Genomic DNA, 17,616 nt, shown 5'->3' on the forward strand with positions numbered 1-17,616 from the left:
TAATGTGGTGCTGATGAGCCAAAAGATAAAGTATTTTATTATTTGTGAAACCTATATTCAATTATAACTTAACAAGATGCTCCACGTTTCCTTGTTAAATTACAATTTAATGCTCAGATTATCTGCGCTGCGAATGACCCTTATACTCTGTTGTATGTTTAAGATTTAACTGCTAAAAAAAATAAAACAACTAGAATGGCACCTAGAGGAGTTTACACTTTCGCCAAGGCCCAACAGTCCTCTCATGAAACCATTTATTAGATCCAGATTTTTAATTTGATCCGCACCAAATTTCACACACTCATAAATATCAGCCATATTCCCAATATTGTTTTTTTCATCAAGATCCATAAATTAATTGTACAAAATTGTGGAAAAGCAGCCAGCTCGCACTGTTAAAGAAACAGAAAAGATATTCCTGGATCTGCACCACAATTTAACGGGTTATTTCCTGACCCTTCCACCAAAGTTCGTGGTAATCCCTTTATTTATTTTTGCATAATCCTGCAAACAACAAAAAAAACTGTGATGAAAACCACCAACGAGTTAAAGTGGACTCTCTGGAAGCGAAGGGGACACAGCAGGGTCACGATTCGTCCGGAGAGTCTGTGGTTTGAGATTGATCCTTTATGTCTGTGACCTGATGTATGTGTGTGTACGCAGATCTTTATGATAATAATCTGGTCTCCACTTCACCATCTGGGAGGACGAGAGTGAAGAACCAGGTGGGGACTGGCTGTAAAGCTCACCACCAGCCAGGCAGGCCCCAAGACAAACTCAAGAGAAGGAAATAATCGCATGACGTGCGCTAATCCAAGGCGACTTGTGCACGTACTGCACACTTCTGGAACGGATCATTTACAACATGCCCCTGTATTTTTTATCCATCAGACTGCGATATGCTTTACACTTAAATTCTCTCATTTGTTGCACCTCATTAAGAAGCAAAAGTTTCCACTCTGCATGTATTCAATATATATATATATATATACGCTGTGATTTATCCGCACAGGGCGGAGGGACTACCATGTGCACTCTCCATCCTGACTTCCTGGAAACAGACTGCGTGTGCCCTGAAGTTAATATCGGTTAATATCAACTCTGGAATCCTCAGCTCACCCCTCACACAAGAGACTCGGGGGGGAAGGAATATGAGAGTATTATGTCAGATAGGAGGGAGGAGGAGGGGAAGGCAAAGCGGGGAGGGCAGGAGGAGGATAAAGTCAGGTTTTCTTTTCGAGACGCCAGAACCATAATTATTTTGTGTGGTGTTGAAATTATCTTCCTGAGTCCAGTTCAGAGTTTATAGTAGTGGTGTGTGTATATTTGTATTCACGGATAACGTTGAGTCTTCAGTGACAGAGATTGGATCTGAGGCAGCAGGGAGACCAAAGGGCCGGTGATCACACTCTATGCAAATGCAGATGTGATCAATGGGATCAATGTGACACACAGATGAACTCACGGGTCGACTTACTAATCACTTAGCGAAGGGTAGAAGAGAATTTGTCAGACAGTGACAGTGTAAGACACTTAGGATCAGTTTCCACTACAGGAGCTGAGCTTGTGCAGAACTTGTCCGCAGCTTGTGAACGTACCATGACGATTCCTCCTGATTGGTCCGCTGTGCACATGCTCATGATGGGGGCCATGCCGATGGTGGTGCCCTGGAAATACACCCCACTAAAAACAGATAAACAGAGGAAATCAGATCAGCATTCAGTGTCCAGTGTATGTCTGCAGGATTCAACTGTCAAGGTTCCCAGGCCCCACTGCAGTACATCAATACTATATAAGTAAATATAAAAGATAGGCATATATAACAATTATAAGCATCTAAAATGTGTGTATATATGATAATTCAACAAACTTTAATAAGCTCCAAAGATTCTGTTTGTTGATATTTGTACATTTTTATGGGGTTTTCATCTATTTAATGCTTTTATTGGAATGTTCCAAACTGCTGGATATCTTTGATGGTAGCTCAAGGGAACAGGAAACAGCTCCCCTAATTTTTTTAGAATTTTCCACACTCAATACTTTTGGACAGTGGGATTCTGCAGTATTACATGAGGAAGCTAAAGAAATAGAGGTACCTGATTAGCTGGGCGTTGTCATGGGGCTTCTGAGGCAGCAGCTTGACCTTCCTCCAGTCCAGAAACTCGTGCAAGGTGGTGAACGGGTCCTGGCTGACGGGACACTTGTCCACATCGCTCCACACCTCCAAGCCCACCAGAGCCACTCGGATGTTCAAAGCCCTGTAGAACTGAGGGGGAGGACAGTTTGGCATCAGAGGCATGTGGTTTCAGGCTGTTTCTCCTATTTCCACTCTTTACTTTGCATTAGCTATTAAAACACAAAGGCTGTTAAATAGCCGTTTAAAGGTTATGAGGGGCTCTGAATAAATCTTTTAGCATTAATCAATGCGTAGCTTTACCGGGTGAATAAATCAAGTTCCGCTTCTGTTTTATTTAACCAGCGCCCGCGCCGGGGTTTTATCGCAACGGCCTCTTCACAACATCTCTCATTCGCGTTATGGAATTGATCATGCATTCATAATCCAATCAGCCTCGGCTCACAGGTTGGTTAATTCTCACCGGGCTGGGTGTGACCTCTAATAAATCACATTCCAACACCACTCCCCCCCCCCAAGGGTTGATTTGATTGTTACCTTATCCACGTAATTGGCGATCTCCGCCAGCCGCTGCTTGACCCTGTCCGCGTCCTTGCCTTGCTTCTGAAACTGAACAACGCAACCGTGCAGAGTGAGGCAAAGGGAGAAAGGGATAATCCATGCTCGCCAATATTAATCTACACCAGAGACATTATTTGGGAGTATATTAGCATGGGCCACCTCCGGAAAGTTCTTCACAGGGGTTGGAGCCGTGCAAACCTCGGCGATCACATTAATTCCGCTGCTGCCGCTATCATCAAAGAGCTGCTCGGTGGAGCTTAGGCTAAAGAGATAACCTCAGCCACCTTGTCTCATATCCAGCATTTATTCAGTCTCTGAGGCACTACAGCGGGTGACATTGACCCCTACGTGACATTGTGTCATTGAGGACCACTTTCTCCTCTTATCCCGCCTTAAGGCACAAAATAGAAAGAGTCTCATTTGTGAGTCAAGTGGCCCAGTGATATATGCGGAGGGATGATGCTGGAGCTGGACGGTGAAATGGATGAGTAAGCAGCAGCACATCGGAGGCAGCAGCAGAGAAGAGGTACGGTACTGTATCTGCCTCTCAAGGGGGTTGTCGGGGTTTGTTAGCCACATGACCTTTTAGCCCCTGTTCCGGCGGGTTTCGGCGACAGAGGGTGAGGAAGTCTGGACCTGCGTGTGACCTCTGCTTACCTCTCTGTTGTCGGCCACGATGATCAGCTCCACGTACTTGGTGGTCGTCTGGGCATGGCGTTTGTGCTGCGATCAAGGAAGAGGTGGGTGTGAAGGAGGAGCGTGGAGAGGGAAGTGGGGGTAAAGTGACACGGAGGCAAGAAAGAGCAGTGAATGGGAGAGGAAGCGGGGGTGAGGGGTTGAGAAATGACAAAGTGATAAACCAAGAAATGAAGAGAAGAGCAGGAGCAAGAGGAGGAGGAGGAGAAGGAGAAGGAGAAGGGGGTAGAGAGAAAGGAGGAAGGACATTAGGAGGACGCACTTAACTGTTGCTCTCTCGAAAGAGCAGCCTAAATATAGCGGTCGGCCACTCAATGTGGCTTTTTACCTGAGCTGCACTCCACACAAAAGGAGGCAGGAGTGAGAATCAGCACAAAACAATAGGCCACTCTGTAAGTCGAACCCAATAAGAGTCGCTAACACCTCACAAACCTCTGATAACAGGAACTCTACAGGAACCAGTTTATTAACCAATAAATCACAGCTTTGGACAATGGTGCCAGCGCTGTTGGAACGCAGCGTATAACATACCCTCTGCTTTTCTCTCGAAATTCATAGAGCACGTGACCCCAGCTGCACCTTCAGATAGTGTGAGGACGAGAGAGTTTATGTCCAAACAGAAGCAAACACGGGAAACTGGGGGCTGTAAAAGTTCTTTCTTGTTTTTTAATTTGGCAACATTGACTTTCACAGTCCAGCCTCTGTCGGATGGATGGGACGAATCAGGTGCAATGAATTATTGCAAATCAATTGTCATTTAATTAGGGACCTCAGAGGAGATTTAAAAGAAAACTCCAGAGTCTACGAGGTAAACGGGTTTGGTGAGAATCAAATGTCCAACACACAACAATAACACACATAATACTCATAGAAAGAATGAGCTGTTGCCAGATGTACGATGTTATTATTGTATTTGTACAATAATTTTGTCCTCTGTGTCAATAATGACAAAACTTTTTCATTAAGGTATGACAATTCCTTCGTTCATTAAAACATTGATTATGTGTTTATGAAAGTATTTGCTCATATTTCATTTCTTGGGTACGACTCGGGTACGATAGTTTTCCTCCAAATACGATAATTTTCAGCCTCTGTACTTGTTGTTTCATGGCAACAGCCATTCGGCATCTGCTGAGACAATTCAGTGTGGAGCATCAACATCCCTACAGCTACGCTGCTGGATAGGATAAACATTTAATGACGGAAAAAGTAAATAAATAAAAATAATGAGCAAAAACTATTCACAAATTGCAAAACAGTTGAAAATATATAATGGAAAACTAAGTTAGAAAGAGAAAATGGAGATTAAATTGATTTTGGTCCAGACAAAGACAAACATGCCCTCCTGGCAATGGAGCAGGTGCTGCTCTCGATCCACGTGGAAAACAACTCACATCGAGCTTGAGGCTACCTGCACACACCAACACACACTAACACACACACTAACACACACACACAGGATCACTCTTTCCGCTCTCACACTCCCAGATCCTATACTATCCTGCTGGCTAAGTGTTCTGCCTTCACACCATGGCCCTCGTTCAATCTGTGCCTCTTAATCCTCGCTGTCCTGGCAGCCTGGATCCTCTCTGCTCTTATCTGCCTCCTCCATAGATAAGCCAGGACAGCCAAGTGTGCTCTAAATGCCCCATATGGTGATTACAAGTGTCCTGCAGGCCGCTGGAGAGGAGACACACACATGAGCACGCTGCTAGTCCACTGAGTGAAGAGGAGCCCTTTGGATGAATAGACTGAGAGCTAATAGAAAATAATGAAAATATTGGATTATGCAACAGGTTCACCACATATAATATTCAATATAGTAATTGTTTTTATTTGTATAAATAATATAACAGGATTTAATAATATATATTCAAACAATAAATGTATTGAAATATTTACATTTAAAGCCCTAACCTCAAATAAATGGCAAACAAGAACAAAACGTTATCAATCGTGATAATATAACTTGTTGATTTCTGTGTGACCAATTAAGTTAAAGTCTTTTTAGTTATTCTTTTCAATGTTTAAGAGTCAATGTTAAGTATGTTTTGCACTGCTGTGCACAAATACTATTTAGTTTAGGTTCACATCCAACTTTTCTCAGTTCTTTCAATCCACATAGTTTATCTGAGTCTGTCCCTAACTGCGATTGCATGTCGTGTTCAGGTTTGACATCTTGCACGGACACACTTCTGTCTTGCAAAAACAGGATTCTTCAAGAGACTTTTTCCTGGGAACTGGTGTTGTTGATGTGCAGTCGCTGTCAGCTCGCCAACGTATCTCTGTAACCTTCCCTACCCCGAGTGACGCTCAGCATCTGGGGGGGGGCAGCCTGCCAACATGCCTCGTTATCGCCGGGCCCTCCAGCTGGACACATCGCGGCTTATCAGAGCGGCCGCACACCTCGGTGCACTTGCAGGCGGAGGTGAGCTTTGCATGCACGCCACCGAGTCCAGCCAATCTGACTTTTACTTTTGCGTTCTCACTCTTGTGTTTACTTTCTCGTTGGACTTCAAGTTCATCTGGTTGCAAGTGACAACTTTTGAAAAGCACCCCTCCCTCACTATCGTATCTGTTATCACTCTTCTAGTCACCTCAGGGATCCCAATGTTCGACCACCTCCCTTATAAACCACATCTGTCTTCATTTAGTCGACGTCTCTTACGTGTGTTGCGTTCGGAGGGACAGGGGCGCAGCATTTTAAACAAAATACTTCTTCACACACAGGGATAAATTATCAATTTAATCGCCTCGTCTTCTTTTGTTATCTTATTCCCCCGCCCTTTCTGTTAGATTGGAGCTGCTCCATTGTGCTGCTGTCAGGATTTGTTCCCGTCCGCTGAATCACTGCAGCCCTCTTAACGTCAGAGACAATAGCGTCCACTGAAGCCAGGGCTGTAATCACCAACAGGAATCAAACAGCACAATAAAACATCTGATAAATCCCTGTTACTGCATGAATAAATAAAGAGGAATAATGTGAGAGGGCAGGATGCTTCAGCCAGCTCGGCCACATGTCTGGCCTGCTTCCTAAAAACCCACTCAATCTCAATATATCCTTAATGAAATGATTAAACTATTGCAAAAAATACCGAAAAAAATCAGTTTCAAGAAAATGGAAAGTCCCCCACTTCTCGCTTTACAATATATCACGTCAATGATACACGTGCTCCCCTTCACGCCACCTCTCTCTCTACGTCATGTATTGACCTGATAAATCACCGGTGTGAGTCCATTACCTGCCATCCCACTCTGTTTTCCACTTAACAGCACTCATCATCTTTAAAGCCCAATTCCTCTGAGGATAGACACTCACTGGAACCCTCATTATTTATCCCCATGATGGGTGGTGGGTTGGTACAAGAGGCTGAGTGCAAGGGTGTGGGATGAGGTGGGGTTTCTCCGAAGCCATCCGTTTAAATTCTGGACGGACGGCTGCTGCTCCAGGCGTGATCTACACGCCGGCATTTTGGTCTCGAGGACAAAACGTAGCCACTTAACATCCAATCTACTTTCCACAGGCGTTTATCAACCCCGGAGTTCTCCATACGCTCTCAGCTCAGCTCGCCTAATGGACACCGCGAGATCTGATGGAAGGAATGAGTGAATTATTCAACGTGGAGCAGCTTGTAAAAGATATAGCCGGCCACTTACCAATATCTACATTGCAAATGATCTTGTTAAGAGGGTTGAGGTGAGCGATCCTTCACAGCCCGCGCAATGGGAATCCAAATATAGATTACAAAGAGAAATATCAGCCGAGGAACAACATTTGCTTAACTGACAACTAAGCGGTCGGAGCGTTTTTCACTCTGGCTGCTTGATTCATGATTTTCTGTCAGTGAATCCTTTTCACAGCGCAGCCTGATTAAAGCCCCGACAAACAAATAAAAAGTGCAGGGAAGTCTTGTGAAGCTCACTGGGCTTTTTTTTGTTTTTTACTGCTGATTAAAACCAAAATGTTCTTCAGACACTGTTAAGTTGGGAAAATAGAAAAGGCATGTGGAAGCCTTCATTAGGTCGGACGTATTAACGCTTCCAAACAGTGACGTCACAGCGTCCTGAGGGCAGAGATAATAAAAACAAAATCGATTTCACATGCTTCTTTATATAGACCAGCTGTAACTGTGAATAAACATCCCCCCACATTACAGGGAGAAGCACATTATCATCATCCATCCATCCATCCATCCATCTCATATTAGAATATATAGGAAAACATTTTCTCTTTGTTCAACCTGGGAGTACAATAAAAACCTTGCTAACTTGTAAATGATTAAATACAAAATAAAAGGAAAGTGGATGCTATTGAAGCCTATAAGGATTATGGAGCATGAACCGAATTCTAATTTTCCTTTACAAATCTGGACGCTACATTTTCTCGTTGTCAGTGCAGGTTACTCGTACCTGGAGGTAAATAGAACCAGACACAGTTTAAGAATCCTTACCCTTGTGCTGAACGTCCTGAATGGACCGCTGTCTGCACGTTCTGTGGGATGACTGGTGTTTAGATCATGGCCGCAGGTGCCGGGAGCCAAACTGAGGTGTTCAGCCGAGTAGATCCAGTGCGTCCCATCATTGTGATCAGCAGATGGTTCCAGTACATAGGACTTGCCCTCGAGGGATATGAAACCCCTACAGAGAGAGAGAGAGGAAGAGGAAGAGGAAGAGGAAGAGGAAGAGGAAGAGGAAGAGGAAGAGGAAGAGGAAGAGGAAGAGGAAGAAGTGAATGGAAAGATCTTATTTCACATGTGCAGCAAATAAAGACGCTGGAACATTCATCTTGTAAAGTGATTTTGATTAATGAGTATAACCAGACAAGTTGATACATCATTAGTGATGAGTGAACTCTTCAGTCAGCATCATGCAGCGTAATAACAGTGGCGATCACTTTAATTAGTGTTTGATGATTATTCTGCTCGAAGGAGCAGTGGCTTCTTTTTGTTTGTCCAGGGTCTATTATTTCCTCTCTGTTAACTTTTGTTGTGATTCAACAGAAGCCTTTCTGGTTAAGGCAACATCGCTAAGTCCAGAATAAACTTTTAGACACTTTCAGGATTTGCGGGAGGGGCTGTATCTGGAACTTTTTCTGGCAGCCCCATGTCCAATTTCTGGAAATTGTCGGATTGAGTTCATGTGAGAATACAGCAGGAAAATGTCTGGAAGTTCACAGTGAGAGCAAGTTGATGCAAAACTGAAAAAAAAACTAAAAACAAAGAGAATAGAAAAGATACCATCTGGAAAACCTGTGAGATTCCGGACATTTTCCGGGTATTGATAATGCATCTGACCCGCACAATCTCCAGCTGCGTTCTTCATAATGTAAAAGGAACACTGTAAAATATCCAGACCCCATTTTCAGGACATTTTCGTGTCTGAAAACTCTGTGAGACTCTAATAAACCTTGCACAATACTCCCAGCCTCATGAACTCACACACTCAACTCCCAACACTCCCCCAAAAAGCACGAGCACAGCCAACCCAAACCCCAAATCTGTTTTTCTCTTCGAGGAGGCCCAGTGACGTGCAGGACAGGTCGCAACAAATCTGATATAAATAAATAAATAAATATTAAGACCAAGGTCAAGAGCGGGGGTGGGGGCTTCACAATCAGGTGAATCACTGTGCAGACGTTTGGCTGCTTTGTGAAAAGACTCCTGATGGTGTCTGGAGATATTACTGCTATCATTACTCCTGTTTGACATCTGCAAACACAGCGTTTTCTGCACTTAAGGCTCTCACTTGTCTCAAGCCTTCCACAATATGTCACGTTCACTGTTTTACAACTGGATGGAGAAGATTCATCTCGGCTTATTACAATGGGAAAGAAACGTTATTTACCGAGTCCTGCTGGCACGTTATTCCTCAAAACTGGCAACAACCTTGAGACTTGAGGCTGATTCCAGTTTACTAAAACTTCCCTCCAACTCTTTAGATTTATTAAATGTACACGTGATTAAATAACTAATACAGAATATGGAATATCTAAGCAACTTTATTTGGAGGTTATTTGGACATTCAGGTTTTGTTCAAACCTTTTGTGATCGTCTAACGTCTCGTGTCTCCTTTGATCTGAGACAATGATGAATGACTTGGACTCGACTTGTGGTATCTTTAGTAAGTGACTGTTTTGTTTTAAGACCAATGACAGGACCGGGGCACTTCAGGGGCCAATCAGATGTCCTCACAGTCCTGGATCCGCCCCTGATCCTGGACCAATACAAATAATGAAGATGCTGCCAGATAGGTCTCAGACATCCTCATACTATGAATATCTAGTTAGAAATAATGTTATCATTATGGTGAACTTTCTTGACTTTAACTTTTTTCAATATTGTACAATTTGACATGCACTTAAACCTGAATTTGCCCCTAAACACGTATTTTATTACTTGTATTGATCCACCATAGTCACCCCAGCAGAGAGAGTTAGTGAGACTTTCACTTTGGGTTGTCTCCTGTAGTTTAACACCAAGGTAACAGACCAGAGTTACTGCCACAACAAGCGTGAAAATAAAAGCATCCGATACACTTACTTAATCCCGGCACAGGTACTGAGGCTGACGTCTGAGTTCACGCGACCCTGCACCTCACCGTGGTAATAGCAGTTTGCCTGAGGAACAAGAAGAATTGAGGTAATGTGGGGGGGAAAAAAACGTGTTCAGTTTCACACACAATTCAATAACAGCAGTTCCACCTGATATCCTGTGAAATATGAGCAAATTAACTTTGAGGGGGAAATGGCCTTTTACAGGGTTTAGCAGGAAGCCATTCCCACTCATCACCGAGGGCTAATGGGAACTGCAATCTGTGCGAGTTTCTCATTGCCCAGCACAAATCTTTGGCTTTCTGCTGAATTCCCAGGGACCCGCACTCGTGGACCACCTGTCAGGCCGCAGCAGGGAGGGAAGAGAGGTGAATTAAGCCACTGTTTATTGAGCCACGCCTGGCAGCCGGGCGGCAGGGAGGAAGTGTCTGGTTTAGAGTGAAAACAGACTTTCTGCCACAGCCGAGACGACCTCGCTCAGGTGAGGTCCGACCAGCGGGCCCCTCCGCCCCCCAGCTCTGGAAAACAAGGAAATGGGCGGTTTCAACCGTTCTTTGAATGCCTCTAAATATAGAGCTCAGGCAGTAAATTTCAAGGTTCCTTGAATGTGGCGAATCTCCAGAGGCTGCTGATTTTGCATGTTCAGTACGCGAGTGTATTTCTGGTATTGAAGGGAATACCTGCGTAACCTTGCATCACGGGACGGTTCCACAGAGATCCGCAAAAAAACAAGGATGATCTAGTATATGTTCTCTCACTTCTGACGTGAGCACGTTAAAGCAGAAATGCTAAATAGTGTCTTTCAGTCTAAAAGTTTCAGGTTTGTTCTCATACTTCTGATCTTCGAGAGCAGCTGCTTAATATTTGAAGCTGCATTAATCAATAGGGGAGGAGTGAGGACCAAACGTCAAAGTATGTGTCAAAAGCATTTTTCTCAAATAAAATTGTGGGTAGTTTTTAATCAGACTAATGTATGTTCAAGTGCTAAAAGAAGGAGACAAGAGAAATGTATTGGACATGTATTAAAAATATTTTCCCCATGTCAACACTGAATAAGTATCATGATAATTATAATGTTTCAATGTAACATGTTTTCTGAGATGTCTCTGCTCCTCCGTCATCGTCCTTGAAATCACGTGTTTGTTTTCTTTCTGGTGTTCATTAACTGAACCTCCTGACCTGTATGTACACAAATGTATTCACTGCACTGCTGTCACATGATGGGAAAACATGCAAAAGGCAAAATAGGTCATATTGAAGCTACGCATTCTTTTTACGAGATGTGCTTTTGGATTCCCAAGGCCAAGAAAACACGATATCTCATTCCGGTGGACAGTGAAGAAGTGGACGCGAACCCTTTGAAAGCCGTCACCCATTTAGCCACTTTCCATATCTCCACCTAGAGGTGTTTGGAAAGAGAATAATCCATTATAGCGATGTAAAAAATGTGCTAAGACAGGACAACCCATTACATGAAATATGAAATTTTAGTGTAGCGGGGGGAGTGGAAGTAGGGGCGGGTTTTACTACGCTGAGTTAATGCTACCACCTCATGTTTCTTTGATGAGATCATGACGGTGATGCATTGGCATAAGGGGATAGAAATAGACCCTTTGTTTCTAAGGGTTTTGCAGAGAGATCCCAGAAGGAGAAAGTGCTCACACTCCTTCACATGATGATAAGGAAGATTAATAACTAATCGTGAGGTTACTGTGGGCGGATACCTGGGTCCGAGCGCTGTCGAGGCGTTTCTTATTTCAAGTTAACTCTTTAATATCCATGCAGGTGATTCATATTCCCCGTAGATGGCTTTGGTTACAGCACATGGCCGTCATTTATTGTGTTATGGACTTAGTGTGGAAAGGGTGACGATGTAAAACAGACGGAGGGAACCGAGGGAGGGCTGACTCACGCTGAAGTCACTCCCAGCAGTACCTTGCCTCTTGACACACAACTGAACACTCTCCGGATCACTATGTCAGTCTCCTCCCTGCAAGCAGGACAAATAAATTAACTGCAGATCATTCTCTTAAGATCGGGTTGTTTCCAGTAAAAAGAAAAGAAGACCCTCCCGTGAAGAGCCGGCTGCCGTCATGAGAGAGGAATGAGAGGAGGGTGAGAGAGGTCCATTAGTTTCCCTGAGCCGGTGGATACAGGTTACTGGAAGTGGACTTTCAGTACACACCCGTCAAACTGTTAATCTCACCCATCCCTCCGGGGCGGGATTTATTTGAGGGTCAATCACCGTGGTGGCCAACACAAAATCGTTAGGAGGTAACCTACCTACTAATTCTGTCTGTATGTGGAAAGTCCTGAACGTTCATCTTATCGGCTTCTCACTTGGCACGTGTGTTGTTAATGACCCAATTAAGATGCTAGATTCTTTCTATATTATGAAAACTTTAATAAACCAGCAATAAGTGCCTTGTGGTCAGTGGGGGCGGGGCTTAAAAGTTAGTCCCAGAACAAAGATGTGTTCTTATAAGTTCTAACAGTGGCTGACTATTGGCAAAACTGCCCCATCAGCATTTATATCTGTCCCGCTATAGATCATTTTGATGATTTCATTATTTTATTTCACCAATTCGGACTGACACAGAATTTCCCTGGTGACATGGCTGCTGATCTCCGTCATGGCAACAACAATCCTGGAATCACTTCCTGTTTCCCACAACGTTTGTTTTGTTGTTGAAATGCTTTATATAAAAGCTGACTTACAGAACCTGGGTCTGAAGGTTGTGTTGTTTGCTTCTGACGAGTGATGTATGAGAAAATAACAGAAGTCAAGTAAATCATTTAAACTTTTATATGAACCTCACACGTGAAGAGTGATTACACATTTGCTATAAAATCTTCATTGTAGATAAACCAGGGAGGATGAATGCAACGTTTCTAACCCTGCATAGACTGTTTATAAAAAGCTCTGCACACAACGTTCAGCACACAAAAGTGACAGTGTACTGTAGGACTGTTTGAGGAGGAGTCACTAATGACGAATCTCCAGAGCATCATCACAGGCCGAGAAGAACAATCCATTTCCAACAGGCGGGTTTAGAACAGGCCCGGCACGAGTTGGATGTAGATGATGTTGAATCTTTTACTTTTCAACACTCTGGGATGACGCGCAAACAAAACAAGCAACATGAAGGAATTAATCTCGGAATCCTTCCTCATCCTCAAACATTTCTTGGGAAGCGAATACTCTGCGTATTGAAAACACCCGTCAGCTGCAGCCCCATATTGATCCACTCATCTGAGCATCAATTAATTCCATGTGCTCTCTCTATCTAAGTCGTGAACTCTCCGTGTATCAGCGTGCACCTTGAGCCGACCCTGCTGCAGCTTCTCCATTGTCTCCATGTTCTGGACTGGCAGCGGTTCTGGTGAGCGGGCCCGAGCCCAGGCAGCCAGCGATGGACCCAGCTCCAGATGTTCCTTTCTACTGCGTGGGCTGGCCATTATTGAATTACATTAATCTCCTCTTTTGTTGATTTCTGCTATAAATAGGATGCACGGCTTTGTACACAGACCTCACAGGCTGTCGATTTCAAATGCTTTCTGGTTATGTGAACAAAAATTGAGATCTTTAATTGCTCTGCAAACGGCGGATAATGGCAACCCTGAAATCAGCCGAGCAGGTGGAGGCTGCCAGGCGTGGAGACGGTTCCACATGATCCAGCCTCAACAGAGTCATTAATTATAGTTTACTGCATAAGCATTGTCCTGATAGTCTTTCTGTTTCTGCAGAAAATCTATTGAGGAGGCTTTTCAAAAGCATTTTGTATTTGAAGTCAGAAAGCTTTTTAAAGCAGAGCTCGATAAAGATGAAAATATCGGTTTACAGTCATCAGAACCACAAAATACGACAGAGTAGTCTATTAGGGCCACTTAAAGGAAACAACATCTGAGATTACAAGAATAAAGTGGAAAAAGTATGAGAATAAAGTCGGGGGAATCAGAAGGTAACGAATAATGAATTACTTCCTCTTTTGGTTCATCAGTTCTACATTATCATTAGTATCAGAAAAACACTGTTTAAGAAACTGGGTATTTTTTAAGGAAAGACTCACATGGACGCTGCCTCTTTAGTGAAGGAGGAAAGCTTTGGTAATGTTTGACTGTAATGTTGTCGTTGGTTACAGAGTAGTATTTAAAAACATTTCGTAATTTCTGTAGAGAAGATGAGATTGGTTCCAGAAGGAGCACGGCTTCTCTATATCTTTCTCCTTCTTAAATATGACTTTTTTCTCATTTAAATTACACCAGTTGACACAATATCACCACTTTATTCTCCTGATATGACAACATTAATCTTGAAATCTCAGAAGTTGTTTTTTCCTGAAATGGCCCTAGTACTTAATGTCATATAATAGTGATACACGTCATGAGAAAAAGTCCAAACCCAAAACTTTGTGGTTGGAAAAAAACACAATCAAGCAAGTGTAGTTTATTGAGAAAATTTACTTACAAACCACAAAAGCTAAGATAGATGACATAGCGCCCTATTGGAGATGTGTTGAAAAGCTTTGTGTGTTGCTGTGTGAGTTGTCTACATCTGCTTTGAGTTGGAGTCGACTTTAGTGAATATAAAGTAATTTGATGAACTTGAAAGTTGTATTTTTACTGTATTATTTTGTGAAGAACTTTGTAGCCTTGTTTTGATAAGTGCTGTACAAATAAAGTTTTTATTATAATATTTGAGATAGAAAGCTCTATCCCAGGATAATAATGCTTATAAAGTGCACTGGTAGCTAGGTGCTGAATATTTCACAGTCAGTGTGACTTGTGAAGTGCACTTAGATGTTCACTAATTCAATATTTTCTCGCAGACCTGCACACCGAACCAGTTTTTAAGCTTATCCATTATAAAACACTCGCGCTGTTCCCTAAAACTGAGTCTATTCTCTGACCTCTGTCCGCCTTTTATTTCATCAAATATTCATCTGCTGGCAAAGACGGAGAATGCGCCCACTCACCTGCACCGGCTGCTTAATACGCCGGGCTGCCCGATTCCAGGAGGTTTAACGGCAACATACATTTTCCTTTACCTCCTCACTGAGCCTCATAGGAGCACAGAACCCCGACAGGAAGAGGATGTTCCACAAAAAGTGTGTGTGTGTGGGGTGGTGGGACATTACAGAGGAAAACATTACAGTTGCAAGATCAGAAGTCTATCATGTAAGCTTTGATTAAAAAAAAAAGAAGAAAAACATAAAAATAATAAAGTTGTTGGAGCATACCGTGAAGTTGTGAGCGCCTGTGACCGCACTGCCATCTTCCAGGTAATGGGTTTCTGTGTAGTTACTTGCAAACAGGCCCCTGGAAAGGATACACAAAGACAACAAACACTCAGAAGGGACCCTTAGGGGCTTTATCCGGGGAAAAAATCAATCAGGGTGGCTTAGGATATTCCACCGCTGCTGGAACCTGCGTGGAAGATAAACAGCGCAGAGTGATTTAAAACTCAACCCGACCCTGAGTAGAGCATGAATTGAACCGAGCAGCTGTGGGCATTAGGAAAGAAAATGGATAAAAAGGCTGCGGTGACATATTCTATTACACCACTTTCACGCCACATGCATGCACCGCGGAGCTGGTTAGATATCAATCCATAACTCATTCCGCGCGATGCGGTCGAAACCGTAATTAGCTCGCGCGCCGCAGACGACAACGAGCGATGAGCGAACGAGCGGTGTGGCGTGGTCCGATATAAACGCGGCTCGGGGGGAGATGATGCTGACAGGAATATGGTTAAGGATTCACTTTGAGGTACAGAGGGGAATCGATAACGCTGTAAAGTGACCGTCTGAGGTTAGCAAGTGATCCGTTTACAGTTTATATCTAGAAAGCACAATAAATCAACCCAGCATATCTCTACTGCAGGGGGGGTTCTCTCTCAGTTGAACAAATATGTACAAACGTGTTAAAAAACCACTGTCTCATTAGTCACCTGGTACCTGCAGAAGGATTTTTGGATTTAGTGGGTCTCTCTCGACTAGACAGGACTCTGCAGCTTTTAGCAAAACAACACAAATGCAATGATTTAAGTCAAGTTAGGTTCCACCCGCTGTGTTGTGAATGAGTACAAGTGGGTTACTTCACACAGTAATAGGAATCTGTTTCCTTTTATCAGAGCGACTACGTTAACACATGTTCCCGCTGCTTTGATCACACATCAATTATTGTAAGCCGTAGCCGTGCATGAACATTCTTGAGATTATCTGATTAAGCACCTGCCGGCCCGGTGCTCCCATCCCATCCCCTCACCAGGGACTTTATGGATGATCACATCCTAGAGTATCTCCATTCTGTTCTTAAATGTCGTTAAACTTATAACTTTCATCATTGTCACGGCTCTAGAGCCGGGTCGTAACAAATACAATTGGATATTGCAAAGCTAATTCATGATACATTCCTGCAGTAAATGGAGTCTGCATCGGTTGAGTATAAAACTTTAACCTCATTTGAAAGTATTACAGATGATGTAGAGTTTTAATATAGCCTGGCTTGCCATTATATAACTACTCGTATGTATTCGGTGCCGCAACAGCTTGAGTTTGAGTGGCTCCAGTTTCCTGCAGCTTCATCCAACATGCTGTTTGTGAGCACTGACATCGATGTGCATATGTCTTCTCTATATGTTTTGGTGAGCAAAGCTAAAATATTGCTGGTATATTGATTTCCAACACTTCAACGTGATACCTTTTATCGTGCCCATATCCTCCTTTTGGGGAAAATAACCCCAGTCGAGTGTGGATAACCAACATGAGTCCAGCGGGACCCCTGATGAGTCGGGCCGAGTTCGGGCTTGGCTGTCTACTTGATTTCTTCATGCTGTTGAACAGTAATCGTGGAAAACATCGAGCTTGGGTCAGGTTAGGACATCGAAAAACTGAATGCCTGTCAGGTTTGGGTTGGGCTAATTCTCTCTCAGGTTCTATCAGGGAACTTGAGGGCAACTCCCCACAAGCAGGTGTGGTGCAGGTTCTATACAGCCGAGACAATTTGGGGGAAAACTGTTTCTTTGCTGCCCTTCTTGCCGCCTATAGGTCTAGGTCCTTTCTCTGGTGGACCAATCAATCAATGGCAAATAAGTGAATATGTCATATGTGTTCATGACAGTGCAGGTGAGGATGAGAGTGTCCGTCGATGTGTTGCACACACTCTGAGCGCTCGTACGGTTTCACACTGCAGGACAGTGAGGACACCAGGAGAAGCTAATCCACAGCAGAGCACCGAACCTCCGCAGCCAGCTGGATTCTCTTACTGACCTCATCGCTGACAACCCAGCTGGGAGTGTCAGCTGAAACAACCTGGGGAGGGGGGGGTTATTTTGTTTGGGAGCTGTCAGCATGAGACACAATGCCCCCCCCCCACCCCACACCACCCCACCCTGCACTCCTCTGCAGAGCCAGAGAGCTGGTAATAATCATCGGATCAAAGCCGGGCCAAGGAGGGGAAAGAGCCAAATAAAATGATGTGTTTCTTCAGTCTTAATTAGGTCTGTGCGCTGCGGCAGACACACACACACACACACAGAGAACACACACACACACACACAACCTCAACATCTGCACACAACAGACAATCCATTGTGGTGAGTGTGTGTATCTGCCTCGCTGCCTTTCTGCAGCACTCTGGGAGGGAGCGGGTATAGAGGAACATGTTGCAGGCA

At 43.7% G+C, this 17,616-nt stretch overlaps 1 protein-coding gene across 1 annotated transcript in view; it reads right to left on the reverse strand.

Moving 5' to 3' along the window:
• The window catches only part of LOC133028228 (uncharacterized), a 91,638-nt gene that overhangs the window by 24,258 nt on the left and 49,764 nt on the right, over window positions 1-17,616 (reverse strand). Inside the window, exons 11-17 of the mRNA XM_061095421.1 lie at window positions 15,182-15,260; window positions 9,931-10,007; window positions 7,843-8,029; window positions 3,353-3,418; window positions 2,672-2,743; window positions 2,097-2,266; window positions 1,599-1,683 (exon numbers count right to left, since the gene is read on the reverse strand). Of these exons, the coding sequence (XP_060951404.1) occupies window positions 1,599-1,683; window positions 2,097-2,266; window positions 2,672-2,743; window positions 3,353-3,418; window positions 7,843-8,029; window positions 9,931-10,007; window positions 15,182-15,260 (736 nt within the window). The remainder of the gene's footprint in view (window positions 1-1,598; window positions 1,684-2,096; window positions 2,267-2,671; window positions 2,744-3,352; window positions 3,419-7,842; window positions 8,030-9,930; window positions 10,008-15,181; window positions 15,261-17,616) is intronic.

Source organism: Limanda limanda, chromosome 21 (assembly GCF_963576545.1).
Source record: "Limanda limanda chromosome 21, fLimLim1.1, whole genome shotgun sequence".
NCBI classification, from domain to species: Eukaryota; Metazoa; Chordata; class Actinopteri; order Pleuronectiformes; family Pleuronectidae; genus Limanda; species Limanda limanda.